Source organism: Dipodomys spectabilis, unplaced genomic scaffold, assembly GCF_019054845.1.
Source record: "Dipodomys spectabilis isolate Male_0828 unplaced genomic scaffold, ASM1905484v1 ptg000015l, whole genome shotgun sequence".
In the NCBI taxonomy this organism is placed as follows: Eukaryota; Metazoa; Chordata; class Mammalia; order Rodentia; family Heteromyidae; genus Dipodomys; species Dipodomys spectabilis.
In genome coordinates this window covers 9,105,798-9,128,569 of record NW_024870692.1, presented here as the reverse complement: position 1 = coordinate 9,128,569, position 22,772 = coordinate 9,105,798, and the positions used below count along the sequence as shown (strand labels likewise).

Here is a 22,772-nt window from a genome sequence, read left to right as displayed (position 1 = left end):
AGCATAAACATTTTGCAGTGCTATAATGCAGTGCTATATTTTGCAGTTTTATAATGAAGCTACCATCTTGCAGATTAAGTAGAACATTCTTGTTGAGGATATTCTTGAATAAGACAAAACATTCTAAGGATACTTTACACAGATTCATTGCCATGATAACTCAGTCAGAGACTGTTACTTGGTTTTTAGTGTCAACTATTGCTATTTTTGCATCCACTCTTCTAGAAAATTTGCTCCTAATAACATTTATGGTTTTCTGAGCTAGTTTTAAATTTTTTGATTGTGTGTTTCCAAAAGTTGTTGTGGCCTATTAAATAAACTACTAGCACTCTTAAATCTTGGGCAAAAACAATGGTCTAGTCTCTCTTTTTATTGCATACTGCTCATTTCCACATCTGCACAAGGATGAGGTACATTATAACATTCTAACATTCTAGAATGGGTCTTTTCTATTACTTTTACTTCTATGAATTTTTATATATATATATGTGTGTGTGTGTGTATATATATATATATATATATATACATATATATATATGACATGACATTTTCTGCTTCAGCCATCAGATTATAACTTTAAAAAAGTACTTGTGCTGGGTACTGATGGCTGATGCCTGTAATCCTAGCTACTCAGGAGGCTGAGATCTGAGGATTGTGGTAGAAGCCATCCCAGGCAAGAAAGTTTGTAAGACTCCAATCTACAATTACCCACCAGAAAACTGGAGGTGGCTCAAAGTGGTAGAGCACTAGACTTGAGCAAAAATGCTCAGGACAGTGCCCAGGCTCCACATTCAAGCCCTACCCATGACTGATTCCCTCTCCGCCCCCCCACCAAAAAAAAAACTCGTATTTTAAAATGAGTGAAAATTTTATGTTAACTTGTGGGAATTATAAATTGTTTTTCATTTTTAGGTTAAAAACAAAATGACAAAGGAACAGTATATTAAAATGAATAGAGGTATCAATGATAGTAAAGACCTTCCTGAAGAATATCTGTCAGCCATCTATAATGAAATAGCTGGGAAAAAGATATCAATGAAAGAAACAAAAGAACTAACAATCCCTACAAAATCAACTAAGCAAAGTAAGTATCCAGATCAATCAATCCTGATTATTCAGGGGAGAATCATGAGAGTTTTAATTTTTTTGGTTTTTTGGTATTTTTGTTGTTTTGTTTGTTTATGTAGTCCAGGCTTGCCTGAAATTCCTAATCATCTTGTTGCAGCCTCCCAAGTGCTAAGATTATAGATTTATGCCACAATGCCTGGCTTAACACATGAATTCTTAAGGGAATTTTGTTTCCTTGATTTAAAATAAAGTAACCCTATGAAAGTATGGCAGAGAACTATGTTTTTATGAGAAGTAGTGTAATATAGAATTTAGTGATACAAAATGTTTTCACATCCTGACCACTTACGAATACTAAATAATTTGTCTGTGCTAGTGTAAATTTAAATATGTAGTTGACTTATTTAGCAGTTCATCTCAAGCAAGGATTTTGAAGTCAAAGAGATGGGCTAGACCAGTCTTTATTCTTTATTCTGCCTCATCATCATCTACAAATAATGTCTTCTTATATATTGTTACCCATAAAGGGAAGATGGAAGAGATAGGGAAGATTAACATTATTGGAGTGACTACTCCAGTCAAATTATGACACTATTGAAGCTAGATTTTACCTGCCCAGTTTCATTCTGGACATTGTAGAAAACAGTGATTAAATTAGAGCTAAAATCTGTCTTCAGGACATTGTTGGTTCTATGAGGATAATAGCTTATAAATAACTGTAGTATATAAAAAAGACTAATGCCTTTCTGAGTACTTCTACTTGGAAGTGAATTCTCAAGCTTGAACACATTGCAATAGCCACAAGATACTTCAGTAGAGTGAGGAGCAGTACTGAACTTTCTAGGCAGATACTCTACCACTTGAGTCACATTGCCAGCCCTTTTTTCCTGTTGTTATTTTTGGGTCTCACATTTTTGCTCAGAGCTGGCCTCAGACTGTAATCCTCTTATCTCTGCCTTCTGAGTAGCTGCAATTCCTGGTATATGCTACCATGCCTAGCACTGTTTTTGACACAGAAGCAATAAGGTCTGTATGACATGTACGTGTTTTTAAAAGCTGCAGAACTATGAGAGTCATGGGGTTAGGAAGGTACTATCAGAAAGAATAATGTATAACTTACCTTATTCCTTATCTTTTGGGATATTGTGGAAAATTAGTTTTAGAGAATTTAAATGATTATCTTTCATTTTATACGTGAGAGAACTCTAGACCCAGAGAGATTAGGAAAGAGAATTAGAACTTTTGAGGTGAATGTAGTTTAAAAATTTTTATTTAATCTTTACTATCCCTAAAAAAAACCCCAAAGGAGTAAATGGCAAAGCTAAATTTTAAGTTAGGTATCTTTAGGTTCTTGTTTCAATCCAATATCAATCAGAAGTTTATATGATGGTATATTTTTATCTCTGATTATAACATTACATGTATTAATCAAGCCTTCATTCTTATGTCTCAGTAACTGTTTATTCTCACTTGACTTTCTTCCTCTTGCCTGTAACATCCTTACTTCTTTTCTCTGACTTTTTTAATATATGATAGTAGAAAACCAATGAAAAAGGAAAATGGTATGAAAAGTAGTGGTAATATGCTAAAAAGATTATAATACTTTGGAGTATTTTATTCATATACATACTTATATGCTGACTTGGGAGATGTAATTCAAGCATATATGATGTAAGAATTTCATTGTTTTTAACTTCTCTCTGCTGTTCCTATCCCCAGTTAAGTGGTTTCCCTAATACTTTAATTGTGACAGTTGTACTTGCTCCTTTCCTTTTTCACAGGTTTTCAGTAACTTCTGATATGTAATCTAAGTTGTACTCCCTGCCTTTCCCTTCCTTCCCCTTCCGTTCCCCTTCCCTTCCCTTCACTTGTTTTTAATTTGAGGTGAAATTTACCATTTTAAAGTTAAAAATTCAGCCCTGTAGTATTGCACTTGCTTCTCATGCTAGGCCCTGAGTTTGATTCCCAGCACCACAAATAAATACATATGAACAATTCTTTTGGCATGTAATACATTATATATTCACTGTGTTGTACAGCCACCACCTCTGGCCAGGTTCAAAATTATGTTGTTATCTCAAATTAAAACCCCAAATGCATTACTCAGTTACTCCCCATTCCCTTTCCCTCTAGATCCTAACCATCACTAGTCTACTTTATGTTTCTATGGAGTCATATATTCTGGATATTGAGTAGAGTCATACACATGTGACTTTTCTACGTTTTTGTTTTTTTTTTTTTTTGGGTGGGTCCGGTAGTGGGGCCTGAACTCTGGGCCTGGGCGCTGTCCCTCAGCTCTTCAGCTCAAGGCTAGCGCTCTACCACTTGAACCACAGCACCACTTCTGGCCTTTTTCTTTTTGCTTATGTGGTGCTGAGGAATCGAACCCAGGGCCTCAGGCATGCAAGGCAAGCACTCTACCACTGAGCCACCTTCCCAGCCCCTCCACTTTGTTTTTTAAAACTTTTTAATTAGTGTTAATTACTGGTATTTAATAGTAAAACATCAAAATAGTGTTTTAAATTGTTTCTATTTTAGATACTAACAGTCTTTTTTATTTCAGATGTAGCCAGTGAAAAACAAAGAAGACTTCTTTATAACTTAGAAATGGAACAGATGGCCAAGACAGCTAAAGCACTAATGGAGGCTGTGAGCCATGTTCAGGCACCTTTTACAAGTGCAACACATTTGGAGCATGTGAGGCCTATGTTTAAGGTTAGAATTACTAGTAACTTTTGCTGTAGTATGTATATTGATACGTAGTTTTACTCTGCATGTTTTATTTTTTAAGAAAGTATAGCACAGTCAGTATGGGAGATTATAGCCATGTTATTTGTGGCTTAGTTGGTACAAATTTTGTCTTCATTAAAGAAAGTAAAAGGAGTTATGTACTGTAAGTAACGAATATAGTGTAATCTTAGGGATTAGAAAGGTTTTGGAGAATAATCATTAGTCCTTGGCTTGTTTTTCTTTCTTGTAAATGAATTATATCTAAAATTTAGGATTAATTCTGATTTCAAAGTGGTCTTGAAGCTTGTGCTGTCAGAGCTAGCTCTAGTCTAGGACCTAATAATATGATAGTTATTGTAGACCTGGAGCCTAGAACCCAGGTTAAGACACAAATGGAACTTTTATTTGTGTTTGTGTCTAATTTAGTATAAATGATTCTCATTTGTTCTTTGAAATTGGATTTTCAGTTATTTCTTCATTCTGTTCCTTTTTCTTTGTCCATTCTCCAAATTTCAGAATAAGTAACAGTGTTTTATAAGGGTTCTAAAGAAGTTCTAAAGAGAATCAAGTCAAATTTGAAAGGGGACAGGTTTGGGAGACTGAAAATTACAATTCAAGATCTCTTCTGATTCTACCTGCACATGTATGTAGATAGGGAAAGGTAACTGCAAGATTACTCTGCCTCTGTTTAATTCTAAAGATGTATAATTTTGCCCTACTTCTTCAAGATATGCTTGTTAAAATGTTCCTTAAAAAATTGGTGAATTAGAGGCTGTGAAGGTGGCTCAGTGGTAGAGTGCTTGCCTTGTGTACATGAGGCTGTGGGTTCAATTCCTCAGTACCACATAAGCAGAAAATGCAGGAAGTAGTGCTGTGGCTCAAGTGGTAGAGCTCTAGCCTTGAGCTGAAGAGCTGAGGGACAGCGCCCAGGCCCAGAGTTCAGGTCCCATAACCAAAAAAATAAAATAAAATAAAAAACAAGAAAAGGCCAGATGCCCGTTGCTCACACCTGCAATCCTAGCTACTGGGGAGGCTGAGATCTGAGGATCACGGTTCAAAGCCAGTGCTCACCTTGAGCTGAAGAGCGCAGGGACAGCGCCCAAGCCCAGAGTTCAAGCCCCACAACTGACCCCCTCCAAAAAAAAAAAAAATGGTGAATTAAGGAATAAGTGAGGGAGCTAGGGATGTAGCTGGAATGTAGAATGTAGCTGGCTTTATCTTTGGAAAAACACAGAAAATGATGTAGAATTTTAGAATTAAATTCTATAAAATGACTTTTTGCTTTTTTATTTCAAATAATCTCATTCATTTTCAACAAAATGACAAAACTACAATTCTATTGCTAGAGAAAAAAGTTACTGCTATGTACTACTTTTCTATCTTCATCAGTATGATCATCTCAAGTAAAAAATTTTGTTTCTTGATGTTTCTCATCCCATTTCATTAAAAATTCTTCATACAGTTTTTATGATCTAATCTCTAGATTATCTTCTTCAACCAGGCAATGGTGGCTCAAGCCTGTAATCCTGCTACTCAGGAGAGGCAGAGATCGGAGGATTACTGTTTGAAGCCAGCCCAGGCTGGAGAATAAGACTCTTATCTCCGATAAACTACTAAAAAGGCTGGATGTGGAGCTGTGGCTACAATGGTAGAGTGTTAGTCTTCAGCCAAAAAAGCTCAAGGACAATGCTCAGACCCTGAATTCAAATTCCCAGGACCAGTACAAATTCAATCTTCAAGCTAGATTTAAGAAATATTTCCTCTCATAACCATTTCTACTAACTCTTACTCCCAGACTTTTTTTTTTGTTGGTTGTGGGGCCTGAACTCTGGGCCTGGACATTTCCCTCAGCTCTTCAGCTCAAGGCTAGCGCTCTACTGCTTAAGCCACAGCACCACTTCCGGCTTTTTCTGCTTATGTGGTGCAGAGGAATCGAACCCAGGGCCTTATGCATGCAAGACAAGCACTCTACCACTGAGCCACCTTCCCAGCCCCTCCCGAACATTCTTATTTCTATCTAATTAACATAATCTTTTCCTAACTGCTCTTTTTATCCATTCACAGAGGCTACAATTACCATTTTTTAAAATACCAAAAGAAATGAATGCCACCTTTTTTATGAAACTCTTCATTGGCTTTGAGTGATGCTATCAAATTCAGTATATTGAAACTTCAGTAATTTGGCTCCACCTCCTTTTCTAAATGTCATTGTTGACTCCTTCTGTCTCTTATTGTGCCACAGTCACACCAGGACTCTCAGTTTTTAGATTGTGTTTCTTTTTCTTTTTTTTTTTTTTCAGAGCATTCATTTTAAGTTTAGAATTTTTCTAGACTGTTCTTTTCTTTTTTGCCCAGGCAGTTTCCAGTTTGAAACCTCGATTATGTCCTTGACATCTTTACTTTTTATAACATGCTGGCCCTTTTCTTTGTTTAGTTATAATTATTGGTTTGGTTTTTTTGATACATGTGTTATTTTTACATACATATTGTATTTATGAGGCCAGGGAATGTTTTCATTTTTCCATTATCTACCATAGTAGATTGTAGTTGTTTAGCAAATAAACAGTAATTGGGGGAAAAGATCAGTAGTAAGTTCCTAGAATTCATTTCATAATATTAAGAGATATAAACAGTTTTAAGAACTTTCTAATGTGTTGTCAAATTGTATTTTACAAAGTTTGTATGGTTAGAAGTAGACTGTTTATCTCTTCTCTGAATATTATTTAGATCTAGTTTGACAAGTACTGTTTTCTCTGTAGTAGCATGTGTAATTTACTGCCTTCACAGTATAGTGTGTAGTTTATAAATGCTACACTTTCTATATTTCTCACAGCATCTCTCTAAAGTGGCATTTTCAAGTACTATAGATGAATAAGTTTCAGAGGGATTAAATAAATGATAGGTCAGAACTAGGGCAAAACCCAAGTACTGTGCTTTATGTTTCTTTGTTTAGGGGTTTTAAACTGTTATGTCTAAACTTTCTGAAGCTTAAAAGAAAACTGCTGATAATTCCGTTTTTCCTAGAAATGTTAAAAGCTTTATAGATAAAAAAAAAAAACCTGTTGTCATTTTGATAATACACTGATAAAAACATTTTTCATCATCAAGGCTGTTTGGATACTGATTTTGCTTCTTGGTGATTTATTAAAAGCAGAGAATTGCTGGGCACTGGTGGCTAACACCTGTAATCCTAGCTACTCAGGAGGCTGAGATCTGAGGATCACTATTCAAAGCCAGCCCAGGCAGGAAAGTCCATGAGACTCTTCAGTAAATCACCAGAAACCAGAAGTGGTGCTGTGGCTCAAATGGTAGAGTGCTAGTCTTGAGCTGAAGATCTGAGGGACAGCGCCCAGGCCCAGGGTTCAAGCCCTATGACTAACACCCCCCCCCCCCCCACACACACACACAAAAGCAGGAATACTCTTTATACATTTCAAAGTTACAAATTTTAATATTAGGATTTTCCATAGATTTTTTTTCTTTTTTGGGGGGGTGGGTCCTGGGGGGTTCTGTCATTGGGCCTGAACTCTGGGCCTGGGTGCTGTCCCTCAGCTCGTCAGCTCAAGGCTAGCGCTCTACCACTTGAGCCACAGCACCACTTCTGGCTTTTTTCTTTTTGCTTATGTGGTGCTGAGGAATTGAATCCAGAGCCTCATGCATGCAAGGCAATCGCTCTACTACTGAGCCACCTTCCCAGCCCTTTCCAGAGATTTTTAAAGTACAACTGTTAATGAGTTATTCAGAGGTGGTTTTTGAGGTACTCTGTACTTTCTACCCTCCTGCCTTCTGAGTGCTAAGATTAGGATTATAGGGTGTTAATACATACACACCGCTATGGGTCAGTTTTAATATTTGTTGTCTTCCTTAATCTGTAATGCAGGAAAGAGGTAGCTATTTTGTTTTTAATACTGTTCAAGTATGAACGAGAGATAATTACCTCAATGTAAAATATTTGTTACCAATATATTTATGCTAACTGATATCTAGGGTGAAGGTTTAAAAAGAGGATGCCATAATTTGTCCCAAGTATGAAAAATAATTCTATTGGAAATAGATTATGAGTTATTGCAGGTGTCAAAATTATCACAATGATAAATTCTAAGATTATATGAACTAATACTTCCATGAATATTGACTATTCCTTTATTCTTATTGATATAAATAATTTATGGATGCTAGTCTTAAAATATGTATATGATTATCAAAATGATCTGCTTTCCCACTTATTTAAGGTCAGGCAGCATTATATAATTTCCCCCATTTTCTAAGAAAGCGATCTATGTAACTATGCAAATAATCTCATTTCTTTTTCTCAGCTCTTAGATTGTGTTCCTTGTCTGGAAACTTTGAAAAATATTAATACTGTTCTATAACAATTTAATTGCTACTTGATATTAATGATATATTTAAAATTTTTGTAGTTGGCTTGGACACCTTTTCTGGCTGCATTCAGTGTGGGACTACAGGATTGTGATGATACTGAAGTAGCCTCTCTTTGCCTGGAAGGGATAAGATGTGCAATCAGAATAGCATGCATTTTCAGTATTCAGGTATCAAAACTGTTTACCTTTGTCACCAATCTGGAAAACATTAATTACTTACATCATTTCTGTGGTTCAATCCGTAATACATTTTTTTTTTTTGGTGGAACTCACAATTACTGGAGAAGTACTTTACTACTTCAGCCACATTGCTAATCTACACAATACTTTTTTATATGACTCATTTAAGATGAATTTCAAATTTATAATTGATTTTAGATGATGGAAAAGGGTAAGTACTTTACTGATACAAGTACTTTTTTATTAATACTTTTGGTTCCAGTTTTTTTCTCTATGAAATTTTACCTATACATAAGATTTCTGAGCCAGACTACAGTAGTGCACACCTGTAATCCTAGTGATAGTCCCCAGGCCTTGACTTCGAGCCCCAAGACTGACCTGAAAAAAAGTTTCTGACATTTTGAATTCCTCTTTATTTAAATATATTATTCATACTTATTGAATCATATTTTGTATTTGTTTGCGTTTATTTTGTATGATTTTATAGCTTAAACCCAAGAACTAGTTATTTTTCCTCAGCTACTTTTTTAAGAGAACCATACTTTTCATAAAGCAGTCTTTTCTGTATACATTGAGGAAAAATTTTAACCAAGTTTTTATTTAAAAAAAAAACATGTTTCAGACTGGGAAGGTGGTCAGTGGTAGAGCACTTGCCTTGCATGCGTGAGGCCCTGGGTTCAATTCCTCAGCACCACATAAGCAAAAAGAAGAAAGCCGGAAGTGGCACTGTGGCTCAAGTGGTAGAGTGCTTGCCTTGAGCTGAAGAGCTGAGGAACAGCGCCCAGGCCCAGAGTTCAGGCCCCATGACCAGACACTCCCCCCCAAAAAAATTTTTTTTCATATTTAATTATGAACATTTTGACAAAGTACATAACAAAACACAGCCTGCAGAAAACAGCAAGTTTATAAATCAAGTTTTTGATAATTCACATAGTAGCTGAAATGAAATTGTTCAATGTGTTATTTTATAAACTTGTTAATATTAAAACTGCAACCTGAATTCATACCTCCATTGCTTTTGGATTTTAGAAATATATAATTATTCTGCTTTATCATTTTAAAATGAAAAATACGTTTTTGGGTTTTAAATACATTCCATTATATGTCGGTTGAAATTTTACTAAATAATAAGAATTTTTCAGTATGAAATAAGTTAATTTGCTGTATTTATAAGCATATAAATATATTTTTCTCTTTTTTATAGCTGGAAAGAGATGCATATGTCCAGGCACTAGCAAGATTTACATTACTTACAGTGAGTTCTGGTATTACTGAAATGAAACAGAAGAATATTGACACAATAAAAACACTTATTACAGTGGCTCATACAGATGGAAATTATTTAGGAAATTCATGGCATGAGGTATAAACATTTTTAACTTTGCAGTTTGGTTTATGTATATGTACTAATAATTATTCTATCCCTGATATGCTTGAATGTTTGGGGGATATTAGTACATTTACATTTATATAATACATTTACATAAATGTATTTAGCTTTTTATATTAATAATGTGTGTATCCAGCCTTCACACATATAAATACTGAGTATATTTTTAACATAAAATTAATTTTTTTCCTTTTTTTTTGTAATTAAGATTCTGAAGTGCATCAGTCAGTTGGAACTTGCACAACTTATAGGAACTGGAGTAAAACCTCGATACATTTCAGGAACAGTGAGAGGCAGAGAAGGATCTCTTACTGGAACAAAAGATCAGGCTCCTGATGAATTTGTGGGTCTAGGATTAGGTAAGAAGATTGTACATTCTTTTTTAGATATCAAAGTTTTTTTTAACATCTTCATTATAAGTCACCTTTTTGTAGCAGTGAAATGAAATTAGGGAAATTAGACAAAATAACGTCTAACCCTTTGAAGAAAAGCAAGATGCCAAGTAGGGAATGTAGTATTTTTTTGCTTAGACTTGTTTGCTACAGTAAAGTACTCTTTAGTTTCCTTGGGCTAGGAGAACAGTGATGGTAAAAAAAAAAAAACTTGCTTTTAATTGTTGAAAGTCTAGTATGAAATAATTGATAATTGGGGCAACTACTGAAAACATTTATGTTCTATACATTTTTTCTTTTATTTATTTATTTTTTTTGTCGGTCGTGGGGCTTGAACTCTGGGCCTGGGCGCTGTCCCTCAGCTCTTCAGCTCAAGGCGAGCGCTCTACCACTTGAGCTACAGCGCCACTTCCGGTTTTCTGGTGGTTTATTGGAGATAGGAGTCTCACGGTCTTTCCTGCCCAGTCTGGCTTTGAACCGCGATCCTCAGATCTCAGCCTCCTGAGTAGCTAGGATTACAGGCGTGAGCCACCAGCGCCCGGCTCTATGTTCTATACATTTTTTAAAGACATAGTCCTTACTCTTCTGCCAGTACAGAAATTTCCTGAATGTTCAGAGGACTAGAAAATACCCATATTTAAACCAAGAAAACAAAAGAAAATGTTAACATAGTTACAAAATATTCTGTCAGTACATTTTTAGTCATAAATAATTGTTTCAGTAAGGAAGAAGCAAAGTTTAGACTTGACCTTTGAATATAAAAGAAATATAAATACAAACACACACACCCTAGTCTCCTAACATTGAGGAAGTTTTTGTTTAGGTGGTGCTGGCAGCCAAAATCAGTGACTCATTCTCGCTAGCCTCTATCACTAAATGATACCTCCAACACTTTTTTGCACTGGTTATTTTTGACGTAGTCTTCTTTCCTGCCCAGATGTACACCTGGACTATAATTCACTTAACCTGTATTAGGTTTGCTGTCAGAGTTGAGATGATAAGTGTATACCACTATACTCAACTTCTTTCTATTGAGATAGAGTCTTGAAGACTGGTCTGCCAGGACTGTCCTAGAACTGGTCTTCTCAATTTCAGCTTCCCACATTGTTCAGATAACAGGCTCATTAGCATTCTACCTAGACTAGACAATCTCAGCCTTTCAAGAAGTGTAAATTACGGGCATTAGTCACTGATTCCTGGCTAGGGAACTTTAAATCCGGGTGAGAAGGCAACGATAATTTATATGGAACTGTCTATAAATAGTATAATGTAGAGGAATCCTTCTTGTAAACTCAAATTGGACTTTGATAGGTAAATTTTAAATAGTTAAGAGACAGCATAAATAGTAACACATACTAGTTAAAAATGTTGAGGGGAAGTATCTTCAGTGTTAAGCTGAAGAGTTTATACCTTATCCCATAAGTACGTACAGTAAAGGTATTGAGTTAGTACTAATTTGGTAGGAGATAGAAGAGAAGGGAATAATTAATGGAGGAAAATCAGTTTGGTGATTGGTTCTGAAATCCAAGATTAAAATTATGAGGGCCTAAACTAAGTAGGATGAAAAGAAGGTGTAGTGACTAATTGAATTAATGATGGAGAAGCATTAATTAATGATGGAGAAGCAAAAAAAATGCCACAATTGATATTAAGATTAAGGATCTGAAAACTAGAGATAATGTTTTATACTGTCTAATATCCAGAACCTAGGGAAAATGTAAATGAATATTTTGAATGAGAGAATTTTAGAGCACACAGGTAGAATTTTCAATGCATTTAGAAATAAGAGAATTGAAGATTAATAGAGAAACTCTAACATATAGAATTGGATTCATCCACAAAAGGAATCATTAAAATAAATGGAAGATAATACTTTATTTCTTAAATATTAAGACTAATTTTATCTAATAGCATTAACTCCTAATTTGTGAGATTTTTGTAAACATGCCTTATACCATGTCTTCTTTATTATTTAGTATATCTAATGAAACACATTTGTCCTGTCACAGATGCCAAAAAGAATGATCACTTAAAGCCTTGATGCTTTTAATTTAAAAAATAAATGCTTTTAGAACTAATTTTTAGAACTATGAGTGTGTTTTTCCACTGAATTATTTTTAAATTAAAATTACTCTGTTTTATGTGTGATAGTTGGAGGAAATGTGGACTGGAAGCAGATAGCGAGTATTCAGGAATCCATTGGAGAAACCAGTTCTCAAAGTGTTGTTGTTGCTGTAGATAGGTAAGGTATTCATTTTCTTTTTGATTTTGAGATGGCAGCAGTTTGAATTTTTCAATGTTTAGTTGTAGTTTAATCACTGGTAAACTTTACCAAAATAAATAAGACTATATTGAGTTATGTTGCAATTTCAGTGAAGTACTGTAATTTTTTCTTCATTGTTAGAATAGGATGGAAATAAATGGGATGAAAATTTAAATTAAAATAGATATGAGTATTAGGGAGTGTTAATCTTGATGGAAAAAACCATAAATGTTTTATTTTCTGTATAGAAATGTATTCTTATTATCACTCTGAAAATTCAGGGTAATTTATCTTTATGATTACATGATGTAAAACTGCATTATGATACAAGTGAAAGTATTGCTGGAAATCATTATAAGCTTCTTTGGGAAGGACTTTAAAATTGTGTATTATATACATTATTATTGATTTTGTTTTCTAAAAGAAATCACATACTGTGATTACTTTACTTTGGAATATTTCAGATTTTAAACTGCCCAGCCTATAGAACTAATCTTGTAGTATTCATTTGAAGATTAGGTATGTCAGAATAAATGCTTCTCAGTTGAAAAACTGACATTTAGTTTTTTTGCTTTTACTACTTTTTATGGAAATTTCAAAAAGTGTATGCCATAATCTTCTTTCAAATGCCCTAGAGACTCATAGTGACTTGTTATTTACTTCAGTAACTTTTTGCATTAAGAAAGTACTAAAAGGGGCTGGGAAGATGGCTCAGTGGGTAGAACACTTGCCTTACATGCCTGAGGCCCTGGGTTCGATTCCTCAGTACCACATAAGCAAAAAGAAAAAAGCTGGAAGTGGTGCTGTGGCTCAAGTGGTAGAGCGCTAGCCTTGAGCTGAAATGCTGAGGGATAGCACCCAGGCCCAGAGTTCAGGCCCCACGACCAGACCCTCCAACCCCCCCCAAAAAAGAACTAAAATATTCAATAATTACTGACCCTGAAAGTATTCTCTGGAATATTTTCCTTGAAAAATAATTCCTGAATTTCACTTGCTGCATTTTTTTTTTCTTTCTTATTATTTTCTAAAGTAGTGGGATCATTTCCCTTTTTTTGAAGATTGAAGAAAGGTGTGTATTTCTTATGCCTACAATGTAAAGGACACTTTACATGTTTTGCACATATATTTTACTTCATTTAATCCTTTCAGTAGCCTCATGAGATGAGTATTGTTGGTGTCTTCAGCTTACATAAACAGGTCTTGATTCCCATAAATCATGTCTTGGTTATTACAATAACTGTTATATTCTTTAATCCATAGAGAATTTTGAGCAGTGAGAGATTGTCTACCTATCAGGCCAACCTGTTTCTGTTTGTGTACTCTTCTCTACCTTTCTGCATATATGTATATCTTCAGAGCCATGTTATTAAATAATGAGGATACGTTTAGTCATTATGAGACTTTATTCAGGCAAGGTTCAGTGTTATTCCTACAACTTCTGTTTCCATGATAAACTTTATACAACCTCATCTATTTCTAATTTGACCTTCTATCCATTGTTTGGTACAAGGGTTATGTATAACTGACTTGAACGAAATACATGTCTCCCTTTTTTAAGAATTTGTGGCATTTCTGAGAAAACATTGTACAAGTTATGTTAGTACACTGTTACCTCCAGCTTACTCTAGATATTTCTATAGGCATAAATCTCCTATCCAATATTATACAAAATCTCAATGTTTCAAGTTTTAATTTATCACAAAAAGGTGACTCTTTAATTTAGTATGTGTTTATTTTGGGTGATAGATTTCACAATCTTATTAAACTTCTCTTTGAATATATTATTTTACTTTTATCTTGTATTCCAGTCCTGGACAATAGCTAACTCATTGAATACTGGTTCTCAAGACAGCCGGTTGTCAGGCATCACCCTGAAGACTTCTGTACTTAACTCATTTTTTCCCCATCTTAGATTTATTGTTCTGAATATTATAGTCAATTATTACAAATATAAGAACTAAACAAGAGAGACTTAAGTCTATATTTAAATTCTTTATAGTTTGTTTCTTAGCAAACAAAAAATAATTCTAGTCAGGTACCAGTGGCTCACACCTTTAATCCTAGCTACTCAGGAAGCAGATACTTGAGGATAAAGGTTCAAAGCCAGCCCAGGTAGAAAAGTCCATGAGACTCTTTCCTCCAATTAACTATCCAAAGGAAGTGGAACTGTGGCTCAAGTAGTAGAGAGCTAGCCTTGAGCAAAAAAGCTCAGGGACAGTGGCCAGTCCCTGAGTTCAAGCTCCCCCGTCACCCAAAAAAAAAAAAAAAAAAATCCACTTAAAATTTTTAAGGTGATTTTCTCATCTCCTTGCTTTTTGTGGAAATTCTGTACCATGAGAATTTAAGAAAATGCTAGACTTTTTAATCTGGTAGTATCTAGCATTTGCTGGATTAGTAAAGTATTCTAGGCATTGTTAAACTTGATAAATATTACTAAACTGTGTACAAAATAGACTGTCCAGTAATGTTTTACTTGTACTTGTAAAAGTTTAAAAAAGTTACTTAGCATGATTTTTTTTTTCATTACAGTTTTAAAACATATCACATCTTGTTTTGCACTAGCCTATCTCATACTCTGGATCATTGTAGTTTAATCACTGGTAAACTTTACCAGGAATATAGTCTGTTTGTGCATTGAATACAGTTTATTTCTTTAAAATGTTGCCAAACTTTTCTTTTTTTCATTCTTCCTTTGCAGTTTTTAGGCCATGTCTTCTAATATTAATAATCAAGACTCTTAACCTGTTTTCTTTTATAGTGTTCATTGCTTTTCATATAGAAAAATTATAAATTTGATTTTGTGAAATCCCAGCAAAGACTGTTATATTCTGCCACATGTCTTTAGTAGAACATTAGAAGTAGTGTAGACTACTGCCTGGGGTAACATAGTAGGGATTTGAATGCCATTTTCAGGATCACTAACTTCCACTGTACTCTCAGTCAGCAGAACCTGACTGTGAATGTAGCTCTGTGTCCTTGGCCATTGTTTGCCACCATTTTGCCACCTTTAGCTTATTGGATATTCTCCATTTCTACTTCTATTTTTTACTCCTGTACATTTTGCCATTTACTTTCTTCTCAGTTAAAAGTAAATGCTTTCTTGTTTATATTGTCATTTTCTGTTGTTTCCCCTATACCATTTAACTTGGACTAGTTGTAGAGTGTTTATAATATTCACTTTATAAGTGGTAGCTATTAGTGTTATTATAATTATCTTTAAGTTTATTGTTTGACCTGCCTTTCGGGTTTCCTTTATCAGGTAAATTCTGTCATATGCATTTTAAGATGAAGACTACTGTTCAATCTGTGAACAGCCACAGAACCTTGTTTACAAAACTTAGAACATGGGTATATAATTGCAGACTTTTTTTTTCTTTGGTTGTGGGGCTTGAACTCTGGGCTTGGGCACTGTCCCTCAGCTCTTCAGCTCAAGGTGAGTACTCTACTGCTTGAGCCACAGTGACACTTCTGGTTTTTTAGTGGTTTAATGGAGATTAAGAGTCTCACGGACTTTCCTGCCCGGGCTCACTTTGAACTATGATCCTCAGATCTTAGCCTCCTGAATAGCTAGGATTACAGGCATGAACCACTGGCACCCGGCTCAAATTGGTGAGGTAGGGCGCCAGTGACTCACGCTTGTAACCCTAGCTACTCAGGATCCTGAGATCTGAGGATTACAGTCCAAAGCTAGCCTGGGCAGGAATGTCCAATGTCCATGAGACTCTTCAGTTAACTAACAAAAAGCCAAAAGTAGAGGTGTGGCCCAAGTGTTAGAGCACTGTCCTTGAGTGTGCCCAGGTTTCAAATTTAAGCCTTGGATAGGTGTATTCACAAAAAAGAAAGATGAATATGTTTATGTGAAAATCTTTTATGAAACTGAAATACAGAAAAAAACAACTTAGCAAAGCAGATTGGACAAAGCTTATAGCGTATGTTAACCCTAAACTTTTGAATGCCCTAAAAAAAGTGAGTTAGCCTCTTTAGGTTAAATTGAGACCAAGAGCAGTTTGTTGAATTTTCTAATCAAATATGCATCACTTACAGAAATAGAATATAATTTTTAAGAACTTGCTTATAAACTAGTAGATTATCATGAAAAATTGAAGTCTTTTATTAATAATATTTTACCAGTTCATTGGTTTTACAAAATAATATTTTTCTTATTTTTTAAATCCCATAAGATATCTGTATGGTGTTTATAAATTTAGTAATAAAATTACAGCACTGTACACTTACTCTAGTAACATTAATGTAGGAGGGAGAAAGAGCCAAATATACTTGTTATTACTAACCTGTAAGGTAGAAAATTTACTCATTTGGGACAGCATAGGAATGGAAGAAGGGAGGATGAGCAAATATAGTCATTATATTCAGTGTACACTATATAAAAATGGAACTGTGTAACATGAGAGTAGGGACAGGTGGGGATAAGAAGGGAGAACAAAGGAAGGAGTGGTATTGACTAAGAAATAGTGTACTTACAACCTGACTTATGGAATTGGAGCCCCTTTGTAAGCTACCAAATAATAGCAGTAATAATAAATATACTCATTTAAATACTTGATTTTTCTCTCCTCTTAACAGATAGAAATGGCTACTATTCCAAGCCACTTATTTTTGAATTGATGTAGCAAAAGTAAGACTTTTTAAGTTCCTAAACCGTATTTTATTCTCCCCAGAATATTCACAGGATCTACAAGGCTAGATGGAAATGCTATTGGTAAGTGCATGTATTCATTCTACTTAGAAACTGACTTTTAACCAAGACCATTTAAAATTGAACTAAAAAATTTAATGTATTTATGTTGTAGTGGATTTTGTTCGTTGGCTCTGTGCTGTGTCTATGGATGAATTACTTTCCACTACACACCCAAGAATGTTTAGTCTACAAAAAATAGTAGAAATATCATATTATAACATGGGAAGAATAAGATTGCAGTGGTCTCGGATTTGGGAAGTTATTGGAGATCACTTTAATAAGGTATTTGAATAAATTTATTTGTACTAAAACCTTAGGAGATTTTTTAAATTTTCTACTCATAATACAACTTTTTTCCTGACAAGCAATTGTTTATTACTTTTTCATAATTAAATTTAGCAAGACATCCAAGAATGTTAACTGATACCTATAATCCCAGTACTTGGAGGATAGGGAGGAAATCCCAAGTTCAAGATCAAGTCCAGAGTTGGCTACACAGCCAAGACTTCTCAAAAAAAGAAAGAAAAAGAGGGAGGGATCGGGAGTTGGAAGGAAGAAAAAGAAAAAAAATACAGACAGGAAAGAGAAAGAGAGGGGAAGGAAGGAAGGAAGACAGGCAGGCAGACAGGCAGGCAGGCAAGAGAGCCAGACTGGAAAGAAGGGAAGAAGGAAAAGAAGAAACAAAAAAGATCTTGAAGCATGTTTGTTCTAAGGCAAAAAATAAAAGCAGTATATGTTTTCACCACTGACATTAAAGTTTTACTGTAACATTGTTGTTACTGTTGTCATCACAGGTTGGCTGTAATCCTAATGAAGATGTCGCTATTTTTGCAGTAGACTCCTTGAGGCAATTGTCAATGAAGTTTTTAGAGAAAGGGGAGCTTGCAAATTTCAGATTCCAGAAGGATTTCTTAAGACCTTTTGAACATATAATGAAACGAAACAGGTACTATGATTGTTAAATTGAATAATATCAGAATAGTCTTACTACTTTCCATGACAGAGGGAACCAATAAGTGGGGGAAAGGCTGTTGAGTTTCATTGGTATGCATATCTAAACAATTACATTGAAATTTTAGGTCTCCAACAATTCGAGATATGGTTGTACGGTGTATAGCACAGATGGTAAATTCTCAAGCTGCTAACATTCGGTCTGGATGGAAGAACATTTTCTCTGTATTTCACCTAGCTGCATCTGATCAAGATGAAAGCATAGTGGAACTTGCATTTCAAACAACAGGGCACATTGTCAGTGAGTGTTCTTTTCACTGTGTTCAAGTATTAAAAAAAAAGCTTAATGTGTTTAGATGATAATTAAATACAGTAATAATTAAATACCAGGCTTAAAGTTTACAAGATTTGTAAAACCAAAATAAGCCATAATTGTATTATAAACAGTATTTATAATATCACTATCATTTTTAATGTATTTTCTCTATTCCATGATATTAGTATCTTATCCCTTTTTTATTTTTTAAAGTGATCTTAATAGATTGGGAAACTGACCTAGAGAAACAAGTAATCTGCCCAAGGTGATAGAATTAGTAAGTGATCTGGAATATTAAAATTATGAGGAAAGCCTCTATAGAAGATGATGATGTTGACTATTGGCAGCATCAAGAATCATGGCATCACCAAAGCCATCATTTATTAAGTGCTTATTTGAGCACCTGATATTTATAATTTATAACACATTTGTAAGTAATACTTTCGTGTGAGAATAGTTATCCTCATTTTGTACATCAAGAAATAGAGACATTGAAGCCTGTGGCTCATGCCTATAATCCTAGCTACTCAGGAGGCTGAGATCTAAGGATCGCAGTTCAAAGCCAGCCCAGGCAAGAAAATCTGTCAGACTCTTCTCTCCCATTAAGAGCACAGGGACATTGCCCAAGCCCAGAGTTCAAGCCAAAAAAAAGAAGAGAGAGAGAGACATTGAGTAATTTTGTGTGTATATTCAAGTTGATTCAGTACTTCGCTGTACCAGTCACTTTATTAGCAGTTGTGTTTATAAAGTAGATAAAACAGACATACTATACCAGGACATGTAAGTAAACAATAAAGACAGACTTAAATTTCATGTTTGTTGGATGTTAAAGTCCTTAACAGCTTATAAGAAATATATATACATCTAACCAGGTGCTGGTGGCTCATGCCTATAATCCCAGCTACTCAGGAAGCTGAGATCTGAGGATCATGGTTCAAAGCCAGCCCAGCCAGGAAAGTTCGTGAGACTCTTATCTCCCATTAACCACCAGAAAACTGGAAATGGCCCTGTGGCTCAAGTGGTAGAGCCCTTGCCTTGAGCTGAAGAGCTGAAGGACAGTACCCAGGCCCAGAGTTCAAGCCCCATGATTGACCCCCCAAAAAAAAAAAAAAAATTTCATACATCTTGGAGATTGACATATTTTGGTACAATTAAGAATAATTGAATACTTATAGTTACCTTTGATTTATCTTTCTCTGTTTTAGCCCTTGTATTTGAAAAACACTTTCCAGCCACCATTGATTCTTTCCAGGATGCAGTGAAGTGTTTGTCTGAATTTGCATGCAATGCAGCTTTCCCAGACACAAGTATGGAAGCAATTCGACTTATTCGCCATTGTGCAAAATATGTGTCTGAAAGACCTCAGGTAAAACATTTAGTTAACAGAACTTTGCCAAACATGTATTTCTAGTCTGAAATCTGATTTTTTTTTGGGAATTGAGGGTATGAAGCATTTTTCAGTTTATCCCAAACTAGTTAAGTATGGTTTATGATGTTGCCAACCAAAGCTATTTTAACAATATTAAAGGTATTATCAGGTGTTTTCTAAACATGTATTCATTTTCTTACTCTTCCTATCATTTTATGAAATAGATAATACATTTTTAGGCAGGTAATATAGGTGATAGCTAAGCAAACTAAAGCACAGGTTTTGCTAGCCCATAGTTTTAGGGATATAAAACAGAACTAGGGCTCTAACCCCAGCTTGTGTTTTTGACCATTCCTTAATAATGTTAGTAGTTTGCCTGTGGCTCTGTGGCACTGAGACTAACTCTCTGGATCAATGTATGCTTAAGTTCTGAAGTCAAAATTTGAATTGAGAATCTGTCATTTTACATATCTGAATTTATAGATTTGAGAATAAAATTTTACAATATATTAACATAGACCTGTGAAGTGCTTAGTACTTTTTACCTACATTGATTCATTTGACCTTCATACTTTTCCACTGCGGCTAATGTGGCTATGTGGAATTCTATTTAAATATGAAGAATGAGAACCAGAAATAATAGGATGCAGAGAACGGATGACAGTTGAAGAAAAGCCAAAATTTTGGGTTCCATTCTAGTGCTGTTTGTGGGCAGTTATACAGACTCTGTCTTTTTATACATTGTTACTTACTTACTTGCTCGCTTGATTAGTTAAACATTTAAATACTTTTTTTGAGAAATAAAACACTGACTATGTGTGTGTTTTGTTTGCCGTTAGTAATCCAAGTTTTCTTCTTGAAGGCTTTCAAGGAGTACACAAGTGACGACATGAATGTGGCACCTGAAGACAGGGTGTGGGTGAGAGGATGGTTCCCTATTCTCTTTGAGTTATCCTGTATCATCAATAGATGCAAATTAGATGTAAGAACCAGGTAACAATCAGTATTTGAAATTCAAGTATTTGAAGAGTTGACTTTTCTTATATGCAAAGAAGTTCAGAACATCACATCATATGCTTTGTCAAAGCTAATTATAAAATTGGAAAATTAAAAAAACATGAATATGGTTTTAAAATTGTTTTTAAACAGCAAGATGAAAAGTAAATACATTAGTTTCTTAAATTTTGGTTGTAGTCTACTTTTATTCTTAGCTTCAAACTTAATGTGTTAAGAATTATTAATTTATAGCACCATTTTCAATTAGCAGTATATATTAACTATAGAAATTAGGAGTTTCTTATATTGAGAGCAGAAAGAGCTGACAGAAGGATAAATATGATCAAAGTAGTTTATTTCCAGGTATGAAAATAGAACAATGAAACCTGTTGAAATTGTTTTAAGAAAAGGGAGTGATAGGAGTGAGTTTGATCTGTACATATGTGTGGACATGTTACAATGTAGCTGTGCTTGAACAACTAATATATGCTAATAAATGTTTAAAAAAATCATTAGAGGTTTCATTATGACATTCCATAGATGCATATGATCATTATAAAGGGTATTATATAACTGGACAAGAACTCAGTATACTCTTTTTGTATTTCATGTAAGTAGTTTTGCTTACCTTGTACTTTTGACTACCAAATATATTTAATTTTAAAATTTTAATAAACTTCAGTTTCCCAAGTTTTTCTATATGGTATGCATTTTTAGTATTATGTAGTATTTTAGTATTGTATTGCTTCTGGAAATTAGCCTTTAGTATGCTATATTAAGACATATACTTTGAGTTATTTTTTGTTTGAAGTTGAATCCTTTAAGGGTTTTTTTTGCACTACTATTTTAACTACATAGGCATTCCTGATAAGCTTAATGAAGAAAGTGTTTCTTGGTATTCTTGTCTTGACTGCCAAAGTTAAAACGGCCTGTCAACAAATACTTAAGGCTACTATTAATTTAGTTTTATATTATATAAAATTTCTTTTAGTGTCTTTTCAGGAAGAATCGTTAGTTACTTGAATATGTTTATCAAAATTTTAAATTCTGAAAGTAATATAGAATGATACAAAAATCAGTAATAGAAATTTAATAAAAGAATGCGCCCTCCTTCCTACCCTTACATCAAAGCCCTCTCAAGCAAGATTAAATTTGTTACAGGCTAAGAAATCTTTTATTGTATAGCACCACTATCTCAAATTATTATTTTATTAAGTATTTGTACAAAGAGGTTACAATTCTGAAAGTCAGGTTATGAGTGCAGTGCTTATTGATCACTATTATCCCTTCCATCATTCTTCCCCGTTTTTCCCCTCCTCAAGTTACATAGTTCAAGTTTTACATGATGTATGTACATTGAATATGATTCCATTTGCTCACCCTTCCTCTCTCCATTCCTGTAACTCCCCTTTCAGAATCCCTCCCCCAAACATGTTTCTGCTTCCTGGTATTTATTAAATAGTCTATTAATTGTTCAAAAGAGTTACATCATTGGACTCTTCCCCTCAGTATACCATCCTTTTCTTTGTTTTTGTGCATAGGCACAAAACCTTGTATATGTATATAAAAATACAGACCTAAAAATTTAGTCTAACTTTGACATATGTGGGAAGACATCCTCCATTTGGTCTCGCTAAGCCTCATTTACATTACTTAACATATTTTTTTTCTAGATCCATTCATTTTCCTGCAAATGGCATAATATTCTTTCCAATGGATGAGTAAAGTTATATATGTGATATATATATATATATATATATATATCATATATATAACATTTTCTTGGTCCATTTATCCATTGTAGGATATCCGAGCTGTTTCTATAACTTGTTATCAATAGCAGCAATGAACATGGATGTGCAAATGTCTTTACTGTGTCCTGACTTGTAATATTCAGGGTAGATGCATAAGAGTAATATTGCTGGATCAAGAGTAGTTTTATGTTTAGTTTTTTGAGGAATCCCCCAACTGCCCTCCAAGTGGTTGTACTAGTATACATTCCCACCAACAGTTCAGTGTAGTTTCTTGCTCCTTTT

At 34.4% G+C, this 22,772-nt stretch overlaps 1 protein-coding gene across 2 annotated transcripts in view; it reads left to right on the top strand.

Moving 5' to 3' along the window:
- Positions 1 to 22,772, top strand: part of Arfgef1 (ADP ribosylation factor guanine nucleotide exchange factor 1) — a 114,453-nt gene that overhangs the window by 63,714 nt on the left and 27,967 nt on the right. For both annotated transcript variants that reach the window (XM_042666362.1, XM_042666358.1), the window contains exons 18-29: positions 913 to 1,084; positions 3,632 to 3,783; positions 8,220 to 8,348; positions 9,565 to 9,723; positions 9,959 to 10,109; positions 12,294 to 12,384; positions 17,085 to 17,125; positions 17,217 to 17,386; positions 17,899 to 18,050; positions 18,184 to 18,356; positions 19,577 to 19,737; positions 20,603 to 20,733. In XM_042666362.1, the coding sequence (XP_042522296.1) occupies positions 913 to 1,084; positions 3,632 to 3,783; positions 8,220 to 8,348; positions 9,565 to 9,723; positions 9,959 to 10,109; positions 12,294 to 12,384; positions 17,085 to 17,125; positions 17,217 to 17,386; positions 17,899 to 18,050; positions 18,184 to 18,356; positions 19,577 to 19,737; positions 20,603 to 20,733 (1,682 nt within the window). The remainder of the gene's footprint in view (positions 1 to 912; positions 1,085 to 3,631; positions 3,784 to 8,219; positions 8,349 to 9,564; positions 9,724 to 9,958; positions 10,110 to 12,293; positions 12,385 to 17,084; positions 17,126 to 17,216; positions 17,387 to 17,898; positions 18,051 to 18,183; positions 18,357 to 19,576; positions 19,738 to 20,602; positions 20,734 to 22,772) is intronic.